This window comes from Calidris pugnax, unplaced genomic scaffold (assembly GCF_001431845.1).
Source record: "Calidris pugnax isolate Ruff unplaced genomic scaffold, ASM143184v1 scaffold171, whole genome shotgun sequence".
Lineage (NCBI taxonomy): Eukaryota > Metazoa > Chordata > Aves > Charadriiformes > Scolopacidae > Calidris > Calidris pugnax.
The window spans coordinates 8,507,211-8,533,092 of NW_015091064.1; the positions used below are offsets into that span (position 1 = coordinate 8,507,211).

Genomic DNA, 25,882 nt, shown 5'->3' on the forward strand with positions numbered 1-25,882 from the left:
TAATAACAAGTGGAGCCATTATGCAATCACAGAAATAAAGGCAAACTTCCTATCCATGAAATATATGGATAAGTAATTTTGAAAGACTGACTAGGATGACTGGCTGGTGAATTCTTACCCTCAGAGAAGATGACAGTCCACATTTATTCCATGCAATCTAGCAACCTGCTTGTGAGATGGAGATACATTTTTTGTTCTTGCTTGTTTTCAATGTCCTACAATTTAGCATATCACTTTCTGGAGAGGGGAGAACAACTTATTCTATCCTTTGTAATGCATGTTCTAGCAGCTGATCTTAAAAATAATAATAATATTTTCACTACATATTATGATAAAGTAATCCAAAATAACTTACTGTTATTGACAGTGTCTCATTCTTGTGATCAAAAATGATTTTTCCAGAGCAAGCCCGAATCCGTAACAAATTGTCAAAGTAGAGTTTGCATCGTAAAGAAAGAAGCCTTAAATCAATTAAATGAAACAAACATTAGGTCAATAAGTTTTAAAATACACTGAAAAGTTACAGCAGATTTTTATCAACAATTCTACATAATCTTAAACAGTAAGTGCTGCTTCATTAATAACATTTTCTCGAATCAATTAGGCTCTGGAACAGGTGACTTTTGATACTGGATATAATGGAGAGTCACTGACACAAAGTAACAAAGTAAAAATCCAGAAGTACAAGATTTGTATTTTCCAGAAGTCTGTTTTATTCCCTTCTTCCACAAAATGGCAAAATTCCACTGCTTTCCTATCCAGTATTCAGACTGCACAGTAAGGATAGTAAAGAATTTACCTGGCCTCTGCTAGACCCCAGGATATTAATTCCACACACCCTCTTCCCACCCAGTTCTAGCATATAATTCCCCAATAGACAATACATCACAGCTCATTCAAGAAAGAACTATGGTTCTTCAACACACCTTAAGAGTGGGATTTATACTCAAGTTTGGGCTCTAGGAACAAGATCTTGTTTGACATATATGGGCCCCAAAAGGCAAGCATCAGATTCTGCAGGCAAATCTTATCCACTAGCATTTCTAGACTTCCACCTGCAATAACTGGGATTCTCCAGATCATTACTATTGATCAGGATCATCTCGGCACTACCTCCAAATCCCAGTTCAAAAAGTACAAAAATCCAAGCAAACCCAGATATCCCGCAATTTCTTCTGAAGAGAATGATAAATGACAAAGGACTGCACTGGAAAGCAGACCATCAGTCCTTCTGAAGGGAGGTCACCACAAAAGCTTCATTCCTAGGTGTAGGATAGTAAGGGACTGAAGCAAGAAAGAAGGGGTGCACTCCCAGAGCGTCCCAGTATGGACAGTCCATGACAGAAGCAGCTGTTGAATTGCAGAATCTGAACAAGATCTTGACACCTTTTCAGCACAAGAAGAGTTTGGCCCACAATGAGATTACGTGAGGAGTACCTGGGAGTTGACCATGAGGCAGCAAGGTACCCTTACAGCCAAGAAAGCCAATGATCTCTTAGTGTGCATTTAAACCAGCATGGCCAGCAGGTCAAGGGAGGTCATCTTCCTCCTCTGCTCTGCCCTGGGGAGGCCGCATCTGGAGCACTGTGTCCAGATCTGGGCTCCCCAGTTCAAGGACAGGAAACTGCTGGAGAGGGTACAGCAAAGGGCTACAAAGATGATCATGGGAATGAAGCACCTCTCTTATGAAGAAAGGCTAAGAGACTTGGGTCTGTTTAGCCTGGAGAAGAGATGACTGAGAGGAGATCTCATCAATGTTTATAAATATCTAAGGGGCAGGCGTCAAGAGGATGGGGCTAAATTCTCTTCAGTGGTGCCCAGTGACAGGGCAATGGGCACAATCTAAAAGACAGGAAGTTCCATCTGAATGTAAGGAAAAACTTCTTTACTTTGAGGGTGCCCAAGACAGAAGTTCTATCTGAACGTGAGGAAAAACTTCTTTACTTTGAGGGTGCCAGAGCACTGGAACAGGCTGCCCAGACAGGTTGTGGAGTCTCCTTCTCTGGAGATACTCAAAACCCACCTGGATGTGTTCCTGTCCAGCCTGCTCTGGGTGACCCTGCTTTGGCAGGGGGGTTGGACTAGATAATCTTCATAATCTTTCTAGCCCCTACAATTCTGTGATTCTGTGAGCACAAGGTCCCTTTCCAGCCCCTACAATTCTGTGATTCTGTGAGCACAGCACCACTAACTCTACTCGATGAAAAACGAGTGACAATCCAGATGATTTCAGTGCTAGCACGTTGCTGATACTTTACTGACCAAAACCAGCACTGAAAGAGAAATATCTAGGTTTAAGTAAGCACAACTAAGGCCTTTGACGTGAAGCAAAATACAGTCTCCACTGACCACACCATCTTCCCAGCTGTCCATCCAGGCTGCCTCTGACCTGCCAGGCACAATAGTACTGGATCTCTTAGAAAGATTGCTGTGAATAACGCCTTAAAAGAAAGCTCATTCTTACAGGTCTGCTCTGTAATTTTCACCCTGGAATACAGGCACATACTTACATCTACAAATTAGTTTATCTGAAACCAGAAATGACAGTAAAATTAACTCACCTTAAGAATTGCCGATATATTTTGAATCTCTGGGTCATTATTTCTTCCAGCAGCCTAATAAAATTCTTTAAATTCTTTACTTTACTGTTTGCAGCCTTGTATCTTTCCTTTGCATCATGAAATTGCCTGTTTTAATTAACAGAAAGTTTAGGATTAACATGCACTAAATTAAATCCAAACTATTGTTGTAAATGCTGAAAACTGATTTGATAATCAAAACATTAAAATAAAAGCTTTCTTGTGATTACCTACATTGAAGCTAAAAGCATTTAATGAGTCAAATAAGACACTGTTCCCAAATGAAAAGTGGTCAATAAATTAAATATTTACTTCTATTTTAAATTCTTTTGAAAGGAAACTCTTACAGCAAGAAGAATGACTGACTGGGCTCCTCATGCTCAAGAGTATCCGAAGTGAGTGACTCCTTTAAATACTGCAGTCAAAACCTCAAGCAATTGCCTAACTTATACTTGTAATTATGCAAACTAGAAGTGTGCTTAATGCTCATGGCGTCACAGAACAGTACTGAGTTATGTTCACACCATGTAGTCATAACTGGGATACCCTCTTAGTGTTTAAAAGTATCTGATTATTGGTAACTTCATACATATATATATATATATATACATACATACATACACACACATATAGTACAGACATTGTTTAAAATCACTAGGAGGTAGTTCAATACTCCCCAGCCTGTTCAGTACTGGTTGACAGAGCAATCAGCACAGCGTGTTTCTGTACTGTCACACACGGCTTAGGTATTAAAAACACATGAAAATGTGGGACAGTAAGAAAACTCTTCTTTCCCCTATCTTTTCCTACCTTACCTGAACAACTTCAGACATTAAAGATAACTTACTGTATTATTTCTTCTCTGTTTCCATGGCGATCGTTTTCTGAATTTATCCTCTCTCTCAAGCGATTCATTTCCGCATCAAGACTCTTCACAGTCCTGCTGACCTCTATGCGCTCGGGGTAGATTTGCTTTGCTTGTGCAATTTTTTCCTAAACCAACATTTGGAACTCAATTAATTGTTACATTTTTAAAGAATCTTTTTAGCGTTCACAACAAATATTTTGTGCTATGGAAAAACAAGATCTACAAGCAAGAACAATGTTTTTGTATCCTTGTGTACTTACCACAGCAAACCTAGTTATCATTAACAATTGTACTAACATTATTTACAGGTAGGTAGTTATTTCAGCGCTAAGAACTGTATCCATCTGAGATCTTTGACCTGTTCACAGTTATTTAGCTAAGACAGAAAAATAAGGAACCAAATTCACTATAATCATATAGGACAGTCTTCCAAAAGTCTTTGTGGATGTGATTTCAGAGTTAGTTAATAATGCTTGATTAGGTAAGTCTCAAAAGATCAGGTTTGAGGTCTGTACAAGACAAACCTAGCATCCAAAAAACCAAAACAGTATTATTCAATGGAACTTCTTGAAACACAAATTTTAAGGTTACGTCATTTTAATCTTTTCATTGCAAGACACAGACAAAACAGTATTATTCAATTGAACTTGAAACACAAATTTTAAGGTTCTGTCATTTTAATCTTTTCATTGCAAGACACAGAAGAAAAAAAAGAGTCCTAGATGGGTAACTCCAACTTACCCATCAAGACAGAAATGATGCTCTACCAGACAAAAAGAGGCCTCAACTCATTTCTACAAAATTACTTCTACTTAAGCTGACTGTATCTAAATTAAGACAGAGGTGAGAAAATACTCGGTGTAGCTGACTATTAATGTGGTCTGTATGTTGTACAAGTGGAATGATTTATTAGTAAATATTAGAAGGATCATGACCATCTGACTTCAATAAATAAAAAAAATCCCACACCTACCTCTAATTCTTTTTCTTTGGCAGCTAGTAAATCCTTGTGCCTCTTTATGCAAGCCAAGTGTTCTTTCTGCTTCTCTTCATAGTGCTGCAAACGGCGCTTACTGTTTTCCACCTCCGAGTCAGCTTGGTTTAATTCATCCTGTTTGGAATAAATCAAGGTGTGTTAAGTGAGCTCTTCGGGGCAGATTCCTAAGCATCTCTCTAATGTTTACTGACTTTCACAGGTAATGTTGTTTTTAACACTAATTTATTTTGCTTTCAGTGAGCTTACTCCTTTTGAAGTCCAAAAGCTTTAACAGCAACTTATCAGAAAGTCTATACTCAATTCTGACAAGGACATAATAAATGCCTGCAATGTTTTTAAGAACCATATCTTGAGGGTATCTTGGAAAAAAAGCCATCCTTTCTTCCAAACCTCCAAAAACTACATTTATTTTATACACTACATCCTATCTAGAACTTCTGATGCCTGAGTGACATCAGCCAGAACTGCATTTCCATGTGGAAATTCAGTGTCTTGCTACACCTATCATGTGATATAGACAATAGCAACTTCTACGCTACAGAAGTGTTGATCCAGTTGAAATGGTATCATATCTCTACAGAGAAGCAAATAGGTATAAAGTATGACAAACTAGAAGACAATTTTCTTCCTCATCGCTGTCAACTAGATGGCTTATCTTAAAAAACAAAAATAAAACAATGAACATCACCTTCAAAATATTGCCATGCTTTTCTTGATATGCTCTAGATGGAATGCTCTACTGCCATTTTCATAGACAGACCTTAATTATATCAGGAAGGAGCATACTCTTTTCTCTATTTAACTTCATACCCCTTGCCAAGGGAAGTAGTTAAAAATAAAATATGACATTATTGCTACCTTAATTGGACCAGCAATTTCTTCTACTTGATGAATTTTTTCTCTCATTTCTTCAAATTTTTTTTCAGCTACCTGAACAATATTTTTCAGTTCTTCCATTTTTCTGCTTTGTTGCTGCATGTCTTTTTTTACAGATTCCATCTTACTCTTATTTTCTTCAGCTTCATCTTCCTGACAAAATATATTAAAATGAAGAATAATAAAAGGAGACATACATTTGCAAATTACTGTATGATATTTTTATCTGTCAGGCTGCAAGGTTACATGCAATACTCTATAGCTCTAATAAGAACACGAAAGGGTCAACGCAGTTGCCACTAAGCCCAAAAGAAGAGACTGACAGATCTTGTAGGAGGCCACTAAATCAGACTGTAAAAGAAAAAGTGGCATTTCCTAATTATATAACTGTAAACTAAGGGGACTTCATTAGGGAGTTGTGAAGAAAAGACTAAAGGGGCTACGATTTTGTGAAAACTTAGTCATAAAAAAATTACTGTAGCAAAATATTATTAAACAAAAGAACAAGGGAACTCCCTGGATCTGTGACAGCGTATATACACATTCAGTATACAAAGGAATACAGGGAGAGTAAATGGATCATCACTGTTCCCTGGACAATTATACCATTCCTAATGAATCTTTGCCAGATATACTTTCTGATTCAAAAAGACAAATTTTACAAAACGTGGGAAGAAATATGTAAACAGAAGTGACAAAATTATCCCCAAATTCTGAGCAACTTAGCCTCTTGCTAAGCCCAGATAAAATAGCGGGAAAACTGGCATGGAATTTAACTGAAACAGCTATAGTCAGGATTTTTATTAACATCTATCAGCATGATTCTCAGAATTGAATTCCTGGCCATCTATACATTAGATTACAGAGTAACAGTTGAAATTCATGGCCACCATCATACAAATCACAACAGATTATCAAATATTTTTCTTCTGTTCTTAAACTACTATTGTACTACCATGATCCTTCCCTAGAGCGATATATGAACTTTCAAGTTTCTGCAAGGTGAAGCTACAGGAAAACAAGAAACTGTGGGTTCAGGGCAGGGCAGCAGCACTGTGACACAAAGTATGCTCCTGAGTGGCCTTTATATATAGCTTTGATGGTGCTGCTTCTGACCTCCAAACCTACAGCACCGCTTCTCCCCAGGGTTTTACAGCCCTGCAGGTCCGGCACGAGGAAAGAAAATGCATGGAATATCCCTTTACAAAACCACCTTAACCACCTTGCCTTCCATAAACCTATAGTGCTACTGGTTTGGAAAAGGGCAGGAAAAATACCCCACACTAAAAAAACAAGAAAAAACCCAACCAAGCTAAAACTCACCAAAAATAAATAAAATCCTGCCATTACAGAACATCTACAATTATGGCAAAGTGTTACATTCTTCACTATTTATCCAACTGGTACAGTAACTGAAAATCTATATTTGCTTATTTCAAAACACTGCCAATGTTAAAAGACTTTATTTCATATCCTTATTAGATATAATTTCATAATCCATTCTTACTAGTGTACGGATGCCCACTGACTGGTGTTCTTCCATATTTTCAAGATCTGCTATTTCTGCATTTGTTGTTCTTATTTTTATCTGAAAAAAAAAAAGAAAATAAATATTCTTGAGCTTATCTAAAGAGAAAAGTTCTTTTCAGTCAACACACAAAGTAAGTTAATCAGTCTTTTAGTTTCATTAGTGCCTACAAAAGGCAGAACTCTTCCCACTTACCTATGGAATTCATTTTTATGAGATATAATTTGTTCTGAAAGTCACATGCACTTTTAATCATTAAGTTATTCTTGCACTTCCATTCAACATGACAAATGAATAAAATATATTTTACTTTTCCTTCAAATATTTATCGTCAGCAATTTGACTCCGCGTGCCAGTTTTTTTTCTGGTTGTTATTTGCAATTTACTGAATATAACCTTATAAATAGCATGTATTATCTTACACTGCCTAACTCTAACGTCGTTGGCCACCGCAAACATACATCCTACCTAGAGGCACCGGGAAACAAAGAAAGACAACTAACAGTTGTAAAATGGTTTATAAAGAAATTAACATTAAGAAAACTTAAAGGTAAAATATTCAGCATATTAAAATAGGTTAAGAGTATAAATGAAAAGCATGAAGAGAACAAAAGATTCTGTGAATGAAGAGGCAAGGCTCAACAGAAATAAAGGAGGGGGAAGCAGGGGAAAAAAACACCGACTTATATCAAATATTGCAACAACTTGCTATTTGTGTTAAAAAAAGCAGTGGAAATTTGTAAGATTTAGCACAAGGAGAGAAAAAAAAAAACCCATACAGAAACAACAGCATATGCTAGGATTGATGTTACCTCTATCATTCTGACCTAAATGATGAATCACAGAATTGTGGAATTGTCTAGGTTGGAAGGGACCTTTCAGATCATCTAGTCCAACCATCAACCTAACCCTGATAAAAAACCATCATAAACCACGTCACTCAGCACTATGTCAACCCATCTTTTAAATACCTCCAGGGACAGTGCCTCAACCACTTCCCTGGGCAGCCCATTCCAAGGCTTAATAACCCTTTCAGTGAAGAATTTTTTCCTACTATCCAACCTGAACCTCCCCTGGCACAACATGAGGCCATTTCCTCTTGTCTTATCTCCTATGACTTGGGAGAAGAGACCAACCCCCACCTCTCTACAACTTCCTTTCAGGTAGTTGTAGAGAGGTAAGGTCTCCCCTCAGCCTCCTTTTCTCCAGGCTAAGTATGAAAGCATACTACAGAAGTAAACAACATGAAAGCAAACAGCAAAAGTAAAGATAAACATTAAAACCTATTATCCACTCAAAATATATTGCAATAGTCAGAAATGAAATAAAGAAAGACTGGCCCATTTCTAAAAATTAACTTTCTACCTATTTTACCTGTAGTTCTTTTTGGTGTTGTCGATGACCACGAAGATGACTTTCATTCTGCTTAACCTCATTTTCAATGGAACGTAAACGTTGATGAGATGCTGTTATCTGTGCCTTTTTGTTTTCAATTTCTTTCTCCAAGTGACTTTATAAAAAAAGTGATATTGAGATATTATATAGCACACAGAGATGATTTATTACACACATACACGCACCCAAAAATACACAAAATTAAATGCATGACAAGACAAAGGGTAAAAAAAGAACACACCACTTCCCCTCTCCAAAAAAAAAAAAAAAAAAAAAAAAAAAAAAAAAAAAAAAAAAAAAAAAAAAAAATCTGAAGTTTGTTATGCATTTTGATCAATACAGAAACACCAAAGCTCTATAGCAGACCCCACAGCTAATAACCAGCAGACAGCTGTTGGATGGTCCTAGCTCAATGCCAAGCGGACAAACCATTCATGTTATTTGAACCATCTGTAACCTCTGTTCGCAGTATTTGCAAACAGGTGAAACGTTTGAACTAAACAGGGGCATTACTTCTAAAAATATTTCTGCATCTTAAGAGAAAACAAACACTTTGACTAGGACAAAACACTTGCAGTCAGAGAGAAAACACATTAACAGAGATGTGGAAAAAAAATTGTATATAGTCTCATACTTTTCCTTCCACAAAGGAGGTCATGTCCAGAGATTTCCTTAATTAATTCTTTGAGTTTGTGGTAAAACTATTTGAAATGCAAAACAAAGCTATTTTTTATAATTATTTACAGATGGCAAAACTTTGATAGAGTTTTTCATCCCTGCAAAAGAAAGGGGAAGCTTTACTAATATTAGTGTTTTAAAAAAATAATGCAAGTGTTTAATCCAACTTTTTCTATGTGTGTGTGAAATGGACTGATTAAGTCTGATTCCAAAATCAGTGTTTAATAAATTGCATACACTATTCCAGATAAATGTGTCACTGCTTTAGGTTAAGTTCTGAAGGGGCAGGAGGTGGGAAGTCTTTTTTCCTTTTTAACTGGCCTACATCATTCCCCCATAGCAATATCAGTAATGAAATGCCTATAAAACTTTGAAAGTTAAAATAATCTTTGAGTGAAGTTCATTATATACTGACACAAACTAAGTACAGTTAACTGGCATATTTAGGTCTTTTGAGTTTACAGAAATAAATTTTTAACACTGAATTCAGTCTACACTATCAGCTATTAATAAAATAAATTAACATATTTCCTTAATATGTCTGTAATATAATCTAAGACTTAAAATAAAAGTATTCTATTGTCATCAATTTGCTTGGTGACAGTTTGAAAACTCTGAAATATGTTTGGATTTTAAAACTACTACTTTGAAAGTAATGAGAAAAAAACCACAACTAAAAGATAAAACGGAGAGGGCCAAGGGAAGTCAAGTGTCTCAGAGACACCTACCATGAGTGAAGACAAAAGCCTGAGAAAACACAGATGCATCAACTAAAAGATAAAACGGAGGGGGCCAGGGGGAAGACAAAAGCCTGAGAAAACACAGATGCAAAGTTTGAAACCAGCAGGATTACACATGTCAATGTAATTTTTATTTGAATAGTCAGGCTTCCTTTGCAGTAAACCTACAATAGCACTGTTCAGGTATAAGATTTTTAAAGAAATAGTTTTAACTCCATACTCTTTTTCAGGAACCATAGCATAAAAAGGAAGGTAACTAGATTTCCTGGAGTATTCAGCCCAGAAAATCCCTACTTACTGGGGAAAATTTACATGCCACAAGCTGACAAATATCAAGGTACAACTCAGGATTGTACCTATCCCAGAAAGGCACTGAAATAAAGTGGTTTTCCAGAATTCTCAGAAAAGAAGTGTAAATCTCAGAGAGAAAGTGGAAAGACTGAGAAGTGGTGCACATGCAAATAGACAAATATGCAATTCCTCTGTTCACGAAGTGGAAAGACTGAAAAGTGGTGCACATGCAAATAGACAAATATGCAATTCCTCTGTTCACATCAACAAGTGCACTTATTACAAATACAACATTACAAGATGCTAACCTTATTTCTGCTTCAACATCTTTGCCTAGGAACTTGGGTCTCAGGTAATCAGAAGAGTAGTATCGTCTTTCAAATACCTGGTCACCTTCAGCAGTGAAAGCTTCTCTGCAATTCTTTGGGGGCCGATTGAACTGCATTACTTCACGAGCTTTACGGCTACTCTGAAAAATACAATGGCCTTATCATACCAATAGAAAAGCAACCATAATTAGAGATATCCATTTAAAATTTGTCTAGATGTCCTCAACCATTTCAATTCCTAATGAAAAATAAGAATAATGGCAATGAAGGAACGTGAAAAAATCTATAATGTCAAGACTCTGCTTTTTTTTAGTTGATTAAGACATGTTCCCAAAAAGCATCCACTTAGTTTAGCTGCCCATTTCTTTTATTCTATTACAAATTTATTTAAACTCTAAGTTCCATAGTCTAATCAGTTCCTTATAATTTGTCTTGGGAAAAAAGAAAAATCACTAACCAAATATTTAACAGTCAAAAGTGGAATACGCATACAGGAAACATTCTTCCAAAGGAAGCTGTGAAGTACATCAAACAATATTCAATTAAAGTTTGGGGAAGCATGCTGGTAAAAAAAAAATAAAACCAAACCAAAAAAAAACCCTACAACATAGCCAGTGCCAGATTAAGTGGTCACAAGTGCCTTTGTCCGGGACACTCATGTTACTCATTCAGAAGTATAATTTCATCCACACAAATATTCATTCACCTTATTTCAGGTTCAGTTGAAATTATTCCGGCAGGGCTCAAGAATAGTAACATTATGAAAAACAGTGCTTAGGTAGGCCCAGGAGAAAGACCAAAACTAGCATTCCTGCTATGAAAAAAATAGCCTAGAAAGTCCAGCTGTTACTTATCCCATTCAGCAATAGCCATGCTTGCTAAACACGCAGTCAGCTCTGCACTGGACAGACCATTTTTCCAGCAGGAATGTCAGAGGACAAAATCAGATAAGTGCTTTCAGAGGAAAAAAAAAATCCACAAATCAGTATCATTAGTTCTGCTGCTCATTAGAATACCTTGCTTTCTTTAAAGAAATAAATATCTGTGTGTGTATACATATATATATATCTTATTTTATCTTTGAACATTTTACCTGTAATCTTATCTGCTGGAACTGGTATTTTCAGTAGTAACAAAAAAATCAAAAATCAATTAAGATAGGATTTGAATGAGGTGACTGGTAACTGGTATTGAATTAAGATTGCATACTATTTTGATAAGAATCTATTTTTTGATCACTATAAAAACATGTTAATGAGCTGTTTTCTGCCATTATATGATTTCCTATTTAGTAACTGATTATTGCTATTTTTTTTATTTTACCCAACTATCAACAACCACAACACACTCTCTTGTCTCAAATGCCTTAACAGCACAGAGTCTGCATGGGCTCTGGTTGTTGTGGTGGGTGAAAAATAAGTTAGGCTGTGAATGCTACCAGGAGGCTGATAATTTCATGTAAGAGTGAGTGGCTGAATACCCAAAGGGGAACTTTTTAACTCTCAAGCACAAGCCTACTACACTACAACTGGTACCTAGCTACCAGTCACTAGGTACAACTGCTAGGAGCTGGCTGTAAACTCAGACTACACAAAAGTGACACATCCTGAAACCACCAATTAATAGAGACATGAGACAGAGAAAGCAGTTAGGAGGCTGATCAAACACACATGGACTACTTATACTGGGTAAGTAGACCACTTAGAGGCCTGGAAAGGTGGTGATGAACATCCCAGAAACAAACAGGGAAGATCCTGGAAACACATGGGGAGAAATCTGTAAGAGACAAATCCCAGGGAATGCCCAGGGACCATGGCCAGTAACAGCCCAAACAGGGATCTGTGAGCAGCTGCACAGCAGGAACTGGTCAGATCTTCTGCCTGACCTTTCTGCATCTCCCTCCTACGGACAGAAGTTGAGACTTACAAAGGTAGGACTGAGAGGGGCAAGGCAACTAGCAAGTGTGGGGAAATAAAAGTAAAAGCTCTAACCTTGCTGATTCTTAAATATTTAAATCCCAGTTCCTAAATCCACTATGGCTGTCAGTTTACAATCTCACCCATGACAGAAAACAGAGTTTGAAGCGGGATAGTGACAGTTTATTGAAGGCCTACAGGGCCTTACAGGGAACCCTCCAGTGATAACCAAGACAGTCAGGGTTTCCTGAGCCATTGAGGTGCTCACCTCTGCTCAGAAGGGCAAAAAGAAAAATGCAATAATCTTTCTGTATCTGTTTTATCCACTACAGATACTATCAGCAAAGGTACCCTGACAGTTTATTGAATGCTTAGAGGGCCTTACAGGGAACCCTCCAGTGATAACCAATACAGTCAGGGTTTCCTGAGGCATCAAGGTGCTCACCTCTGCTCAGAAGGGCAAAAAGAAAAATGCAATAATCTTTCTGTATCTGTTTTGTCCACTACAGACACTATCAGCGAAGGTACCGTATATGCTCCATACTAAAAGAAAACTTTTTTTTTCTTAACAAGACCAATAGGGAACACAGAGCCTTACTTTAATCAGCAGGATTGTTTCTATGCCCCTCACATCGATCAAACAATTGGCAACCACTGCATGATCTATTTCCAATGCTGTGAGAACCGATGGGAATTCTGGATGATTAACTGCTCTGGTGAAAAGAAGAAAAATCACCATTCGTAAAGCTCACATGAGACCTTTAAAAAAAAAAATTATTACAAATAATTCTTTTCAACTAATAATAATTTGAACCATCAAGGCTAAGGAAGAAAATTCATAATGTAACTTACCTGTGCCTAACGTCATAAACTTTACTCTGAAATTTATTTACAATTATTTGAGGTCTAAATCCATGTGGATAATATTTTGACATCAGTTGCTGAAGAGCTCTTTCATCACTGTGGTTATCACAGCAAAATGCCTGAACTAGGCTCTTTAAACAAGATTCAATAGCCAAGGTCAGTTCAGCATCTTTTGGATGAATGAAAGCACCTAAATAAACATAAGAGACAAGGCTTTAGGAGTTGTGTTCTATAACAAAACATCCAGCAGTGCATTTTTATCACTGAAGGTTTTTGTTTTGTTGTGTTATGGTTTGTGGTTTTTTAAGAGTAAAATAATCTTTTCTTACAAGAAAAAAAAATTTAAAAGTTAATTAAAAGATAAAAAAACCTCCACAACACAAGGTACCCTGAGAACAGAGACATATAATTTCTCTTCCCATAGAGACACCTATAAGTACTTGGACGCCTACATTTTCTTCCAAGATCTTTGACAGGTCATTACTAACTTTACTTAATCATAGAATCATAAAATCATTTAGGTTGGAAAAGACCCTTAGGATCATCAAGTCCAACCATCTACCCTACTCTACAATGTTCTCCCCTACACCATATCCCCCAACACCACATCTAAACAACTCGTAAACACGTCCAGGGATGATAACTCAACCACCTCCCTGGGCAGCCTGTTCCAATGCCCGACCACTCCTCCTGTGAAAAATTCTTTCCTAATGTTCAGTCTAAGCCTACCCTGTTGGAGCTTGAAGCCATTCCCTCTCATTCTGTCACTAATTACCTGCAAGAAGAGACCAGCACCAACCTCTCCACAGTGTCCTTTCAAGTAGTTGTAGAGAGTGATGAGGTCTCCCCTCAGCTTTTCCTCAAACTAAGCAGTCCCAGCTCTTTCAACTGCTGATGCTCCAGGCCCTTCACCAGCTTCGTTGCCCTCCTCTGCACTCGCTCCAGCACCTGAGTACAGGGGGACAATCACCTCCCTACTTCTGCTGGTCACACTATTTCTAATATAAGCCAGGATGCCATTGGCCTTCTTGGCCACCTGGGCACACGCCGGCTCATATTCAGCCGCTTGTCAATTAGAACCCCCAGGTCTTTTTCTGCCAGGCAGCTTTCCAGCCACACTTCCCCAAGCTTGTAGTGGTGCATGGGGTTATTGTGGCCCAAGGGCAGGTACTAATTTTATGGCATCTCAGGAGGACTGTATCAAAACAAAGATTGCTTATCAGCAATTTAATCCTTTAAGGGTAAAAGTGGAGGAACAACTATGCTGAAAGTTAAACAAACATGTAGATTTCCGCTGTTTCGCCTGTATGTGTGTTTGCACGTTCCTAACCTGCAGTAAATGCCAAATACTTAAGTATTTCCTTAAAACCAGAGTTAAATATTACACTTACAACCAGAATATGCTGAAGCCATTACTCCCGGTCACAAAGTGAAAATAGCAGTCACTGTCAGAGCTGGTCAAAAAGCTAATGAAACCAAACTTTCCAAGAAAATCTCAATTGGTTCTATTTGAGTTGCTCCATGCAAAACATCTCAAGTTTGACAAGCTCACAAGTCAGCAACTGGACATGTTGAACAAAATCTGTCCAAGAACTGGACAGAGCTATCTCACCAAGGAACAAGCGGCCAAAGTAGACTGATGCTTCGAGTGTGGGGGAAGTCAGAGAGGTGCACTGCAAGTTTACCACTACAACTACATAAATTACCTTAACAAAAACAGCTGGAAAACAATGAAAACCAGCAGATTCTAGCTAGTTCATGTGATAAAAAGGACAGAAGCAAAAGATAATCTACCAGAATAAAACCTTTAGACCAGCAAGTACAGAAGACAGATATACCTGAAGCTCCTTAAAGAACAAATTGCTCCTCCAAAAGATCACTGTTTATATTAGAAGCCTCACAAAAGATGCATTTCCATGAGGAAATATGTCTTTTTCAGCAGTCATTCTTACCTAAAGGTCCGATAGGTTTGTGTCTAAAGCACCCTTGCCTATAGGCTGTTTCAACTGCTTCAAGAAGCATTGGCGTATGTGCTCCAAATCTTTTCAAGGTATTTGTTTTACTGTCCTTCAGCTCTCTCAGCTGCCTCTGCTTGACATCCAGTGCTTCTCTCGTGTCACAGGCTTCTCTCCTAAGAGAATTTTTTTCAGTAACAACAGCTTATGAAGCCTTAATTTTAATAAAATAATTACAAAGTCTCATTTTTCAAGTACTGATAGCACAGTGTATGAGGAACTCCCTACTCTAATGTACAGCTAGCTACACACATGCAACACTATTGTTATAGTTTCAAGAAACATGAGAGAAAAAAAGCAAGAGAAGTACTACTTCACAGCAGTTTTACAGGACTTTACTTTTAACACTTTATAAGTTTATTTTATTTCTAATGATATGCTTCAATTTCACTGTCTTCTACAAAGGTCTTCAACAGATCACAAAGTAACTGCTGGTTACAATTATTGATAAAAGTCATTTAAACTAATATATCAAGTGTAATAAGCTACAATTATCAAATCTCTTAAGGCAATAAATGACAACATCACCATAATCCCATAAGGTAATCGCTGTTCAAGTTCAGGTTTCCAAATCAAAGCCAAAAAGTACTTTGTTTTTCTACTTTGAGTATAGGCTATATTGGTATTTGAATCACTTTCTTCTAAGTCTCTATAAATTTCCCTTTAACAATAGATAAAATATTTGCCCTTAAGTGTACCTATTCTCTTGTATTGTGTTATATATCTTGTGACATCATATCAGGATGCACTAGTGTATTAAACAACATGAAAAAATTTAAATCATAGTCTGCCCATGGGATCATAACAGAATATGGGACAGGTAGTTGGAGGGGCATTAAACTGAAAGTATGGATTTATATCAGCCTTTGAATTAGTAATACCTTTCACCTTTAATGACAAAACAGTTTTCTTAGTTTTCCAAAAGTTTCTAAATTAAGTCATGTTGTGCCAAAGCCAGAAGTTTAGCAAGTCCTAAGATAAACCAGGAAAAAATAAATTAAAATAAAAAAAAAAAGAAAATTAAGCCTAATATCTCAGGGAATCCAGGTACATAAGAAGGAACCTCTTCTAACTTCAAACAAAGGAAAACAGTTAAATTCAAAAAGCATAACTTACTCAAGTCTAGTATGTTCCTCCTTACACTTAGATATAGCCTGTTGAAACTGATCCACCTCTTGACTGATAATTACATCTTCATTATGGAATGCTTTTAACTGTTCCCTTAAGTGTGCGATTTTCCTTTGTCTTTCCAATTTTTCAGGCTCTGAAACCTGATTAGCACTAGAAAAGATCATAGTTCTATATTTTAAAACCACACTGGTGATAAGTGACATAAACTTAGTTTTATTACCTGCATCATACAAAAGTTATACACATCAGGAAGTTACGTTTCAGATTCTGTCCATTTACAAGATCTACAAAGCATAAATATCAATTTAAATTTTTTAATTTGTAATCACACATAAACCCTCCCCAGTTAAACTAAATGTAATAGGAACATAAGGTATACTTGTTTTTCAACACCTCGGAAGCTAGAAAATATATATAATCACCAACAAAAAAAGAGAAGCTTTTGTCTGTCCACTTACCTCATCACCCTCCAGTCAAAATCTTGGTATGCAAAGAAGCAGGATCAGAAATATTTAAATATTTTAGTGGATCCTGCTAAAGTTTAAAGAAGTTTTTTCTGTTACTGCAGATATTCTCATTAATCACAAAAGCACACTCCCCACATACCTATATCTTGATAAACATACACTGTAATCGCTGTATCCGTATTTACCTGCTTTTCAGTTCTTCAATTCTTTTACGTAGCTGTTCATCATCTTTTCCCAAAAGTTTTAACTCAGTTTTGAAACGATTATAAAGTACCTATGAAAGAAATAGGATACAGCAGTTTAATAATTAGAAGCCATAAATAATTTCAAAAAGAGCTATAGCTTTGAGCAAATGAACACTGAATTGCATCAAAATAGATATTAACTTGAATTTCAAGAATGTGAAAAGGGAATAACACAGTGAACTTGAATCATATTTATTTTGACCTAAGTTTAACACTGCTTAGCACCTGTGTAAAGACATAAACCCCATGGCCCCCGAACAGAAACTACTTGCAAGTTCAGGCAGGAAATTGCACCTGTCCTTTGAACTGCACTATGGATTCAGGAAGCCTAGACACAGATGGAGAACTACACGTGGGACAAGATGAAAGCTTTAAATCAGTACTACCTTTGAAAATTCTTTTTGCCTACCTCAGCTTCATTGACTGCTTTTCTTTTTGCCTGCACATCAGCCTTCAAAGACACACACTGAGGATGCAGAGCTTGTGCTTCCTCACTTACTGTTATTAACTTGTCTTGTATTGCTTTGTACTTCTCTTCTGTTTCATTGACTTTTATCTGCAAAAAGAGAACGATACACAAGTAATGAAGCAAAATTTGTTCAAAACCTTTTAACGCTACAGAAGAAATATCTCTCAAAATAATCCACCTATCATGTCTCATTTGTTTTTTATTTATTAAAAAAATAAAGCAAGTAATTGCCACTAGGGATACTGTTACGTCCTGGACCAACAATCGGACCAGCAGAAATTTTGCAGCAAGGGAGCTTTGAGACATCTTGTAATTCTGCCGGTCTCTTACAGATAAGCCAAGATGAAAATTAATAAAGGAACACACTCAGGTAACCAACAGACTACCATATCTGTGAAGTAAACAGCAACCTTCTTTCCTAATTCACGGTTTCCTCAAATACAGGACTCTTAATACAATAAAACCAAGTACCATAATATGGAAAGAAGTCAAAGCAGTATCTGGGCAACATTCCTTCAACACTACACAGACATATTTGGCCATAAAGTAAAAATGCCTCAGTCTTAAAACAAATACATACTTCGGTTTTTTTAAACATTAAAAAAAAAAGGGAAAAGATAGATGAATGCCAATTCAGAAAGCTAGGAGTTTTAATAGACTGAAAAGTACAAAAGAATGATGTCTAGTATTTCTCTGCAAAAGATATATTTCACATGTGAATCTGAATGCTTGGCAAAATTATTCTTTCTTGCTCCCTACAGGAGTCCTAAGTACCATGCACAGAGTCTGTTAGATTTCCAGATGTCCCCTGAAATCAGACACTGATCTTCTCTACAGGAAATGATACCCAAGAAAACCAACATGACAGATCTCTGAAAGATGCTCCAATATTACAGAAATAGGCATCGAGTAAGTACTCTCAACAATAAAATGGTTTAAATTACTGGTATATGCAATGCTGGTTGTCCCAAATTCCCAGTTAAAATAATATAACCCTTACCTGAAACAAAAGCATCAGCATGAAAACTACATACACACAACCCCCCCTACTAAACAGGAAAAGAGTATGTCCTAATATGGAACACAAATGTTACTGTTAAGTTTTAAATGGGTAAAAAAGTGAATAAATGTGAATGTTCTTAGCTGCTCGTGAAAAGCTAAGATGGCCAGTTTCAATAACCTACAACCCAGACGATAATAATATTTTAAATATTATTTTTATTCTTGAGTCAAGAAGCTAAAACTAGAGTGGCATGTGGTTTCAATCATACACATACCTGGCATTCTTCTAGTCTCTGAACAAACTTCTCTGTATTTCCTTCTTCAGCTCTGATGACTTCTTTGATTGGCTGTATTTCTTTTTCCATCTCACCCACCTAAATAGAAGCACGCATTGGCATATATCAGAATGTCCACAGCAGATTGAGAATAATTTAAAGTATGTTTCATACGAGAAAACGTATTTTAACAAGACATTTACCACTGCCCAAGCCATTTTATGTTTCAAATCTTCAAGATGATTTCGCATGTCATTCACAAACCCAAGGCTTTTGAAACGATCCTTTTTTTCACAATAAAGCTGCTTAAGTTCTTGAAGACGCTTAAAAAAAAAATAGAAAACAAAAAGAAAGAGAAAGGTTCAATCATGAGTGCAAAAAGCTGTGATTTAATATGAAATCTTGGAAAGATTTATTTTTTTTTTTAAATTTAACATCACTGAGACGTACCTATCAAATAAAAACTATGCAGTTTAACTCCTAGAGTTATTTCAGTGCTTGGATCCATACTAATAATTACTTAAACTTTTACATACCTGTTCTCCTTGTTCTATCTGATCACATGTATTATTTTTAGCTTTCATAATAGATGTATAATCTTCTTTCATTTGTTCCAGCTGAGTTGCCTTCATAAAAAACTAAAAAGGAATAAAAAGATGAAGATGGCAGATTCAAGCGAACTTTAAATAATTACCATAGAAAGAGTCATCACGACCTCTATGCACGCCAAATTATACCCAAAGTTAAAGAACTGGTGAGGCGTTTCTGAATAATTAACTAACTCAGCAGCATCCTGATTTTTTTTCCCAACTCCCTGTACACCCCCAGCCCACTCACTGGTGGGGTGTTGCGAGGAACAGAAAAGCACTGCTCAGCAATAATGAAAGCATCCCTGTTTTCAGCACAAATTCGAAGCATAACCCCATACTAGCTGCTATGAACAAAATCACCTCTACCCCAGCCAAAAATCAGCACAATCATGGCTCAGCAATAAAAACAGAGAGGTGAGGATTTAGTAGGATTAGCCACCTTTTGCTTAGGAAGTGGTCAGGCCTCGGTCCACCCATGAGAGGTAGTGAGTGATTGCCTTTGCATCTCCTGCTTCACTTTCTCTCTTCTTCCAGCTTTTATTTCATTTTTTCAACAATTTTTATCTCGACCCACAAATTTTCTTGCTTTTAGTCTTCTTTTCCTCTTCCCCCATCCCAAGCCAGGGGCAGCAGGGAAAGGGAGTCAGCAAGTGGCTGTGTGCTTAGGAGCACACATTAACCAACTTACCTGAGTTAATCCGCAACAGGTTATTAAATAAAGAATTCTGATTTTTTTTCCCCTCCAAACACCATTTCTAAAAATTTGGAATCAGTATTTTAATGTTTATACAAACCATTAAATGTTTTTTCTTACCTTGTACTTGTCACCTTCATTTTTAGACTGTAAAAAGTGCTTACTCATCTCTTGGGTTAGAACAGACACAGGATTATCTACCTGTACAAATTAATTACTTTCATTTTATTTTGAGTAAAAAAAGTTCTCATGTAATGCACATCCATGAAAGCGAGCCAACTATCTCCCTGTTCCACACCCAGCAATCCAGTAATACACTGAGAGAACCAGATCCAGAAATTAACATTTCTACTCCTCTTTCTCTTTTTGAAAAAATAATCAAACAAACAAAATAGGAAATAAATCCAACTCCAAGTACAAATTACAACCTCCACAAGGACAACTAAGGAACTGTTCCCAGAAGTGTAACTGACACTTAGAAAGACAGTGCCTGTTTATTTGTTTTGTTTTTCATTTATTTAACAACATCAGCATTAGAAATTTTGTCCAATGCTTTTTTTATCTCTCATTATTTAATTAATATTGCATTAAATACAATTACTTGCCCCATATATTCTTACAGAAGTGTTCACAAAATTAAATCAACACATAATAACACAAGTTTATATTATTTGAAAGGCTGGATAAGTTGAATATTTTAACCTTCATGTGTACTGCCTGATCTTTCCTTAATCACTTAAGCAGCAAAAACATGCTCAAATTTCTGAAGCAGCAAAAACTGTTCATGAGCAGAAACAACAGAAAAAAAAAGCTCCAGGTATAAAAGAAACCTACATATGCTGAGACTTTCACTCACAGATGATATCAATTCCTTATCTGCCTGGGACAGAATCTTATCCTGCATTGAATGAGGTATACATTTCAATTTCTTTTGCCATTGCATTTGATCTTGAAAGAACATGGAAGAGGTGAACCTCTCTCATTTAACAAAATGAAACATTGATTTTTTAATTGAAGAATTACAATATCATATGCTGATGTGTTAAATTGCACAGAATTTAAAAAGTATAACAATTACCTGTATATTAAAGTGATCCAGTATTGCTATAAGTTCCTCTTTCTTTGAAGAAACTACGGTCCCTAATGGTAAAAAAAAGAAAGGAAAAACACCAATAGGTCCAAAGTAGACAGACATACAATCATTTGTTCAGTCTAGTGGGTTCTTAGTAAATGTAAAACATGAGATTAGTATTTTTGTAACACAGATTTAGTCCTAAAGCCCTGGTCATTTGTTCAGTCTAGCGGGTTCTTAGTAAATGTAAAACATAAGATTAGTATTTTTGTAACACAGATTTAGTCCTAAATGAGAAACACTCAAAAAGACTACAGACTACGTTCAGCCTCATGACACAAGCAGATTTTCATAAAGACAAATACTGTATGACCTCACCATGAAGAACTTGCTTTTGACATGCTAAAATATTCTTGGTCTAAGGTAAACGCAAAAAAAAAAGGACATCATCATCATCCTTGAATGATGAATGAAGTGAGAAACATCATCCTTTACTACCATCAAGGCATTTAAAGAAATGAAAACATCTAAAGACCTTCTCAGACTGAAAACAAAAGAAACTACCACCAACCAGATTTGCTTTTCAGTTTGTAACTTCTGCTTCCATCCAAATTAATGTGCTGGTTCACAATAACAGAGTCACCATACACTTCTGGTTTAAATGCATCTCTGCCTTGGTTTCGCAATGTTATGGAAATATCTGCAGAACTAAAAAATAAAAATAATAAAACTGAAATTAGTTCCAAAAAAAAAAAAAAAACCAAACCCTCAAAAAACACACCAACAAACTCCCCCCTTCCCCCAAAACATTTTTCTACAAAAATCGTCATGTCTTTCTTGCACAGGTCAGACCTGGAAGTCAGTCACTGTACCAATCAGAACAAGATATATTTATATTGTTTGAGCCAAAACAGCATCGGAGACACATCGTCAGAAAGGCTGCCACACACTGACCTGTTTGCACCCTCTAGGCTTCAGATAAATCATGGGCAAAAAAGCAAACAGTTGTGAGAGCAGATTTCCCCCACTTTCCCTTTCCATCTGAGTGACCCCATCTTTAGGTTGAAGAATCAAGTTGCTTTTTGGTTCTTCTCACATCCCCAAACTGGCTTCTGTAGAGAACAGTTGCTTAGCTTCTATGGCCATCCCTAACCAAAGTGATCTACAGAGGAATGCCTAAGGCGTTCTTCTAGAAAAGGTGAGATGTGGTTCCAGCTCTGAATTTGTGTTTTCTGTTTCTCATGTGAATGCTGAAACATGAAGTTATTACACATAAAGCAGGTACTACCAACAATTTTTACTCCAAGAACATCTGAAAGGAAAAACCTAAGGCTCTGAGTTACAGCTTTTTGTAAATGTAAACTTTTAAGCCTCCTCTCCTATCTTTTTACTCCCACTCCTGCAGCAGACATGAATCTACTTCCTGAATGTTTAATAATCCACCTGTATGTCAAGGTCTCTATATTGTAGACTCATTCATGTCACTAAAAAGACAGAAAATGCATTAATTAACATTACTGCTCACAGAACAATGATAACTAGTTTCCTAGGAATTTTTTCTAACGAACTCAATTCTTCCATAGGATATCCAAGTACATCATGAAAGCAATACTCAAGAACTGGGCAATACTGAGGACATATCACTATATTAGCTAGTTCAGAGATAATGGTATAATAATGCTAAAAATACTGATGTGGCTTTTGTTTGTAGTTTTGGAGGTTATTTGTTTAAATATTGTCTCGAGTGTTATGCTTTTTATTTCAATCTGGTAGATCTAGTAAGAGAACAGAGAAAACGAAGGTGAACAGAAAATGAATCAGATAACCTGAATCATAATCACTAAACATGTTCAACCTTAGAACTAAAGAAGTTTTACTTACGTCTCTCCATCTCGTACAAACATTTTTAATGAAGAACCTCTGTTAGTTGCAGTGGCTTTTCCACCAAGTCCAACAATAAGGGCAGTTAATACAGAACTTTTTCCACCTGTAATAGCAGCATTGAACTTTTTTTTATTTAAAGTTCTTGTACTTCTTTATCCACTTCACCCATACTATAGATTTTTGATTGACTGCTTACGCATTTATGCACTTAAAGTTCAAATTCTGTCCTTATTGAACAAACATATAAACTGAGCCACACTTCTATTTAGCAATTTGCATTCAACAAGATGTCCTATCTCTTTGCGAAGAACCTCCCCTTCCTTACAAACATACAGAAAATGTGTATACAACAAAAGAAATGAAACACACACTACAATTTATTCAACTATCTGAAAGGTTTTAAGCTCTCTTTCAAAATTTATGTTAAATTTTTGAAATTCTCTCTCTGAAAGACGTGAACTTGCATAAATAAGTATAACTTCCCATTCTTACAACAGGACAATTACTGTGCACTTAACAATGAACACGCGACTGAGCACATTTGGTTACAATATAAATTTATGTATGATTTCACTATGAAAACACTTATATTCACATTATCTTTTGCAAGTCTCCCAATTTAAGACCTTTTCACTAGCCTTGAACTTCTGGGATAGACCTGTGTGGTTCCCAAGTCCAAAAATGGATCTGCTTCCTTCCTAAAAGATGTCTAGCAATGCTTTTTCAAATAAAAATTACATCCTCTAAATTTTGAACAAAAATGTCCTTTGCCAAAAAAATGAGGCAATAAATACTTACTTCCATTGTTCCCCACAACAAAATTGAGATTTGATCCAAACTGAAAAGGCCCCAACATCGAATGGCACATGAAGTTCTTCAGCTGGATACTTTCAATTATCCCAACTTCCCCTGCAGTCTAAAGAATTAACAATTAAAACTGGTGTTATGTATACATTTTAATGAGACAGAGTTTATCTATTTTAAATATAATGAGAATTCAAATGACAGTATGCTATAAAATGTCAATGGTTACAAGCTACTAGGAAATCAGAAGGGTTTAATGAGATATAAAGAGAGTCTTGCTACAGAGCAGGTGGCTAATAAAATAAGAGGAAAAGAGTTACCAAAGCTGATCGTTCACTCATAGTAACTTTCAGTTCTCCCCATAACTAACTTAATTAATACAACAGGAAAGATTAAGATCATAGACTCTACACAGTTGTGAGAGCAACAATAAAGAGCATCATAGAAATACATTTTCTGTTACTTGAATAATGCTATTTGTGAGAATTCTTCGCACAGCTTAGAATGAGGGAAATTAGATCACAAAGTGGGAAATGAAAAGAAGTGGGACAATCCACTGCTTAACTGGGGAAGTATTGCTTTGACAGGAGACTTCAGTTTTATCATCAGTGTTTCAGAAAAAACAATGTTTTCTAAGAAAGCAAAGTCTTCAGTAAAAATACACAAACAAGTGGCCCAGAATACCTGCTGTTCAAGAAGATTAAATGAGGAATAATGCTTCTGTGGACAAAAAAATTAACCGTAGTGTCTTACAGACTAGAACAGAGTATTTCAGTTGGAATGGACCTACAACAATCATCTACTCCAACTGCCTGACCAATTCAAGGCTGACCAAGTTAAAGCATGTTATTACAGGCCTTCTCCAAATGCCTCTTGAACACTGACAGACTTGGAGCAACGACCACCTCTCCAAGAACCCTGTTGCAGTGTTTGACCACCTGCTTGGTAAAGAAATTTCTCCTCATGTCCAGTCTAAATAAGCAAGACCATATTTGCAATCTTTGGTTATTTGACAACTTCAGTAGCATTCATTCTATAAAACCAAAATACTGTTATCAACAGTACATCAACAATTATATCAGCTGTTATAACTAGATGATCTAAAAGAAATAAGGGAAGAATGAACTTATGCAGAAATCCTTATCACAGACATTACCTCTAGTTTCTTTTATATCGGCTCTACTGAAGCCTAAATACCAGACATTTATTTAGATGTCAGCCAAAGGCACAGACCTTTTTCAAATCAACTTCTTCCTATATCTTCCCCCAAGGGCATTTTAAACAACTTACCGACACTACAGAGAAATTACTGTCAGGTGATGAAATTTCTTCGTCGTTAGACTCATCACTTTGTTCATCTGTGTATTCTTGTCTCTGCCTTTTATTGGGTCCAGGCTTTGAAATGCTTTCTTCCTTTCTCTTACCCATGAGTACTGAAAAAAGAAAATAATGAAAGATTGGAGGTTTCAGTCTTCTAGACAAGAACATGCCTACAGATCATAACAGAACAAAATTCAAAGCAAATGCAGAAATGCAATAAACTTCCCATCTGGCATTCTTGCAATAATTTTGTATAGCAAGGCAGATCAAATACTGGATTATTATTATGTCCATTAAGTAGTTACAGGGAAGATGTCATTTCCATTTTATGTTATGTAGTTTAATACTATACACATAAAAATCAAGGAGCAAATGCACTTCCTGATTAAGTTACATACCTTTGCTATGCTAGTTTCGGTTTCCTACAAAAACATGCCTTTATGCTTAAATTACTCAGACCAGGAAAGAGTTGCTTGTATGCTCTTGGAATTTATCCATCACCCAAACATGAAGACAAACATTCATTCAATCATTTCCATCGAAATCTCTCTCTAGAAAGAAGGGAAAACATACGATTTAAATGTTGCAATTATTAATGTCTGAACCAAAGATCAGAACTATGAGTTCCATCACTGTAACATTTGGGCATTTAAAAAAAAAAAAAAAAAAAAAAAAAAAGAAAAAAGAAGAGCTTCTTTGCAAATTCTTTGGCTGCTGAAGAGCCTCTCGTTTCCGATCTCCCGACTGCCATGGGGCATCTTGTAAGATATATAGAGGTCGTTGTGTTTAGACAAAGGACACACAGAGAAAATAGCTGCAGTTTATGGGTGCGGCAGGAGGGGAAATGCTTTTG

At 36.3% G+C, this 25,882-nt stretch overlaps 1 protein-coding gene across 3 annotated transcripts in view; it reads right to left on the reverse strand.

Moving 5' to 3' along the window:
• Window positions 1-25,576, reverse strand: part of SMC6 (structural maintenance of chromosomes 6) — a 33,421-nt gene extending 7,845 nt beyond the window's left edge. For all 3 annotated transcript variants that reach the window (XM_014956785.1, XM_014956786.1, XM_014956784.1), the window contains exons 1-24: window positions 25,428-25,576; window positions 25,000-25,142; window positions 23,704-23,821; window positions 22,903-23,008; window positions 21,593-21,729; window positions 21,028-21,089; window positions 20,070-20,150; window positions 19,202-19,303; window positions 18,869-18,988; window positions 18,666-18,764; window positions 17,329-17,475; window positions 16,860-16,948; window positions 16,193-16,357; window positions 15,014-15,192; window positions 13,050-13,251; window positions 12,796-12,910; window positions 10,261-10,421; window positions 8,223-8,358; window positions 6,828-6,908; window positions 5,303-5,473; window positions 4,421-4,558; window positions 3,427-3,572; window positions 2,562-2,687; window positions 356-461 (exon numbers count right to left, since the gene is read on the reverse strand). In XM_014956785.1, the coding sequence (XP_014812271.1) occupies window positions 356-461; window positions 2,562-2,687; window positions 3,427-3,572; window positions 4,421-4,558; window positions 5,303-5,473; window positions 6,828-6,908; window positions 8,223-8,358; window positions 10,261-10,421; window positions 12,796-12,910; window positions 13,050-13,251; window positions 15,014-15,192; window positions 16,193-16,357; window positions 16,860-16,948; window positions 17,329-17,475; window positions 18,666-18,764; window positions 18,869-18,988; window positions 19,202-19,303; window positions 20,070-20,150; window positions 21,028-21,089; window positions 21,593-21,729; window positions 22,903-23,008; window positions 23,704-23,821; window positions 25,000-25,137 (2,925 nt within the window). In that variant the 5' untranslated portion in view covers window positions 25,138-25,142; window positions 25,428-25,576. The remainder of the gene's footprint in view (window positions 1-355; window positions 462-2,561; window positions 2,688-3,426; window positions 3,573-4,420; window positions 4,559-5,302; window positions 5,474-6,827; window positions 6,909-8,222; window positions 8,359-10,260; window positions 10,422-12,795; window positions 12,911-13,049; window positions 13,252-15,013; window positions 15,193-16,192; window positions 16,358-16,859; window positions 16,949-17,328; window positions 17,476-18,665; window positions 18,765-18,868; window positions 18,989-19,201; window positions 19,304-20,069; window positions 20,151-21,027; window positions 21,090-21,592; window positions 21,730-22,902; window positions 23,009-23,703; window positions 23,822-24,999; window positions 25,143-25,427) is intronic.
• Window positions 25,577-25,882: the final 306 nt, after the last annotated feature.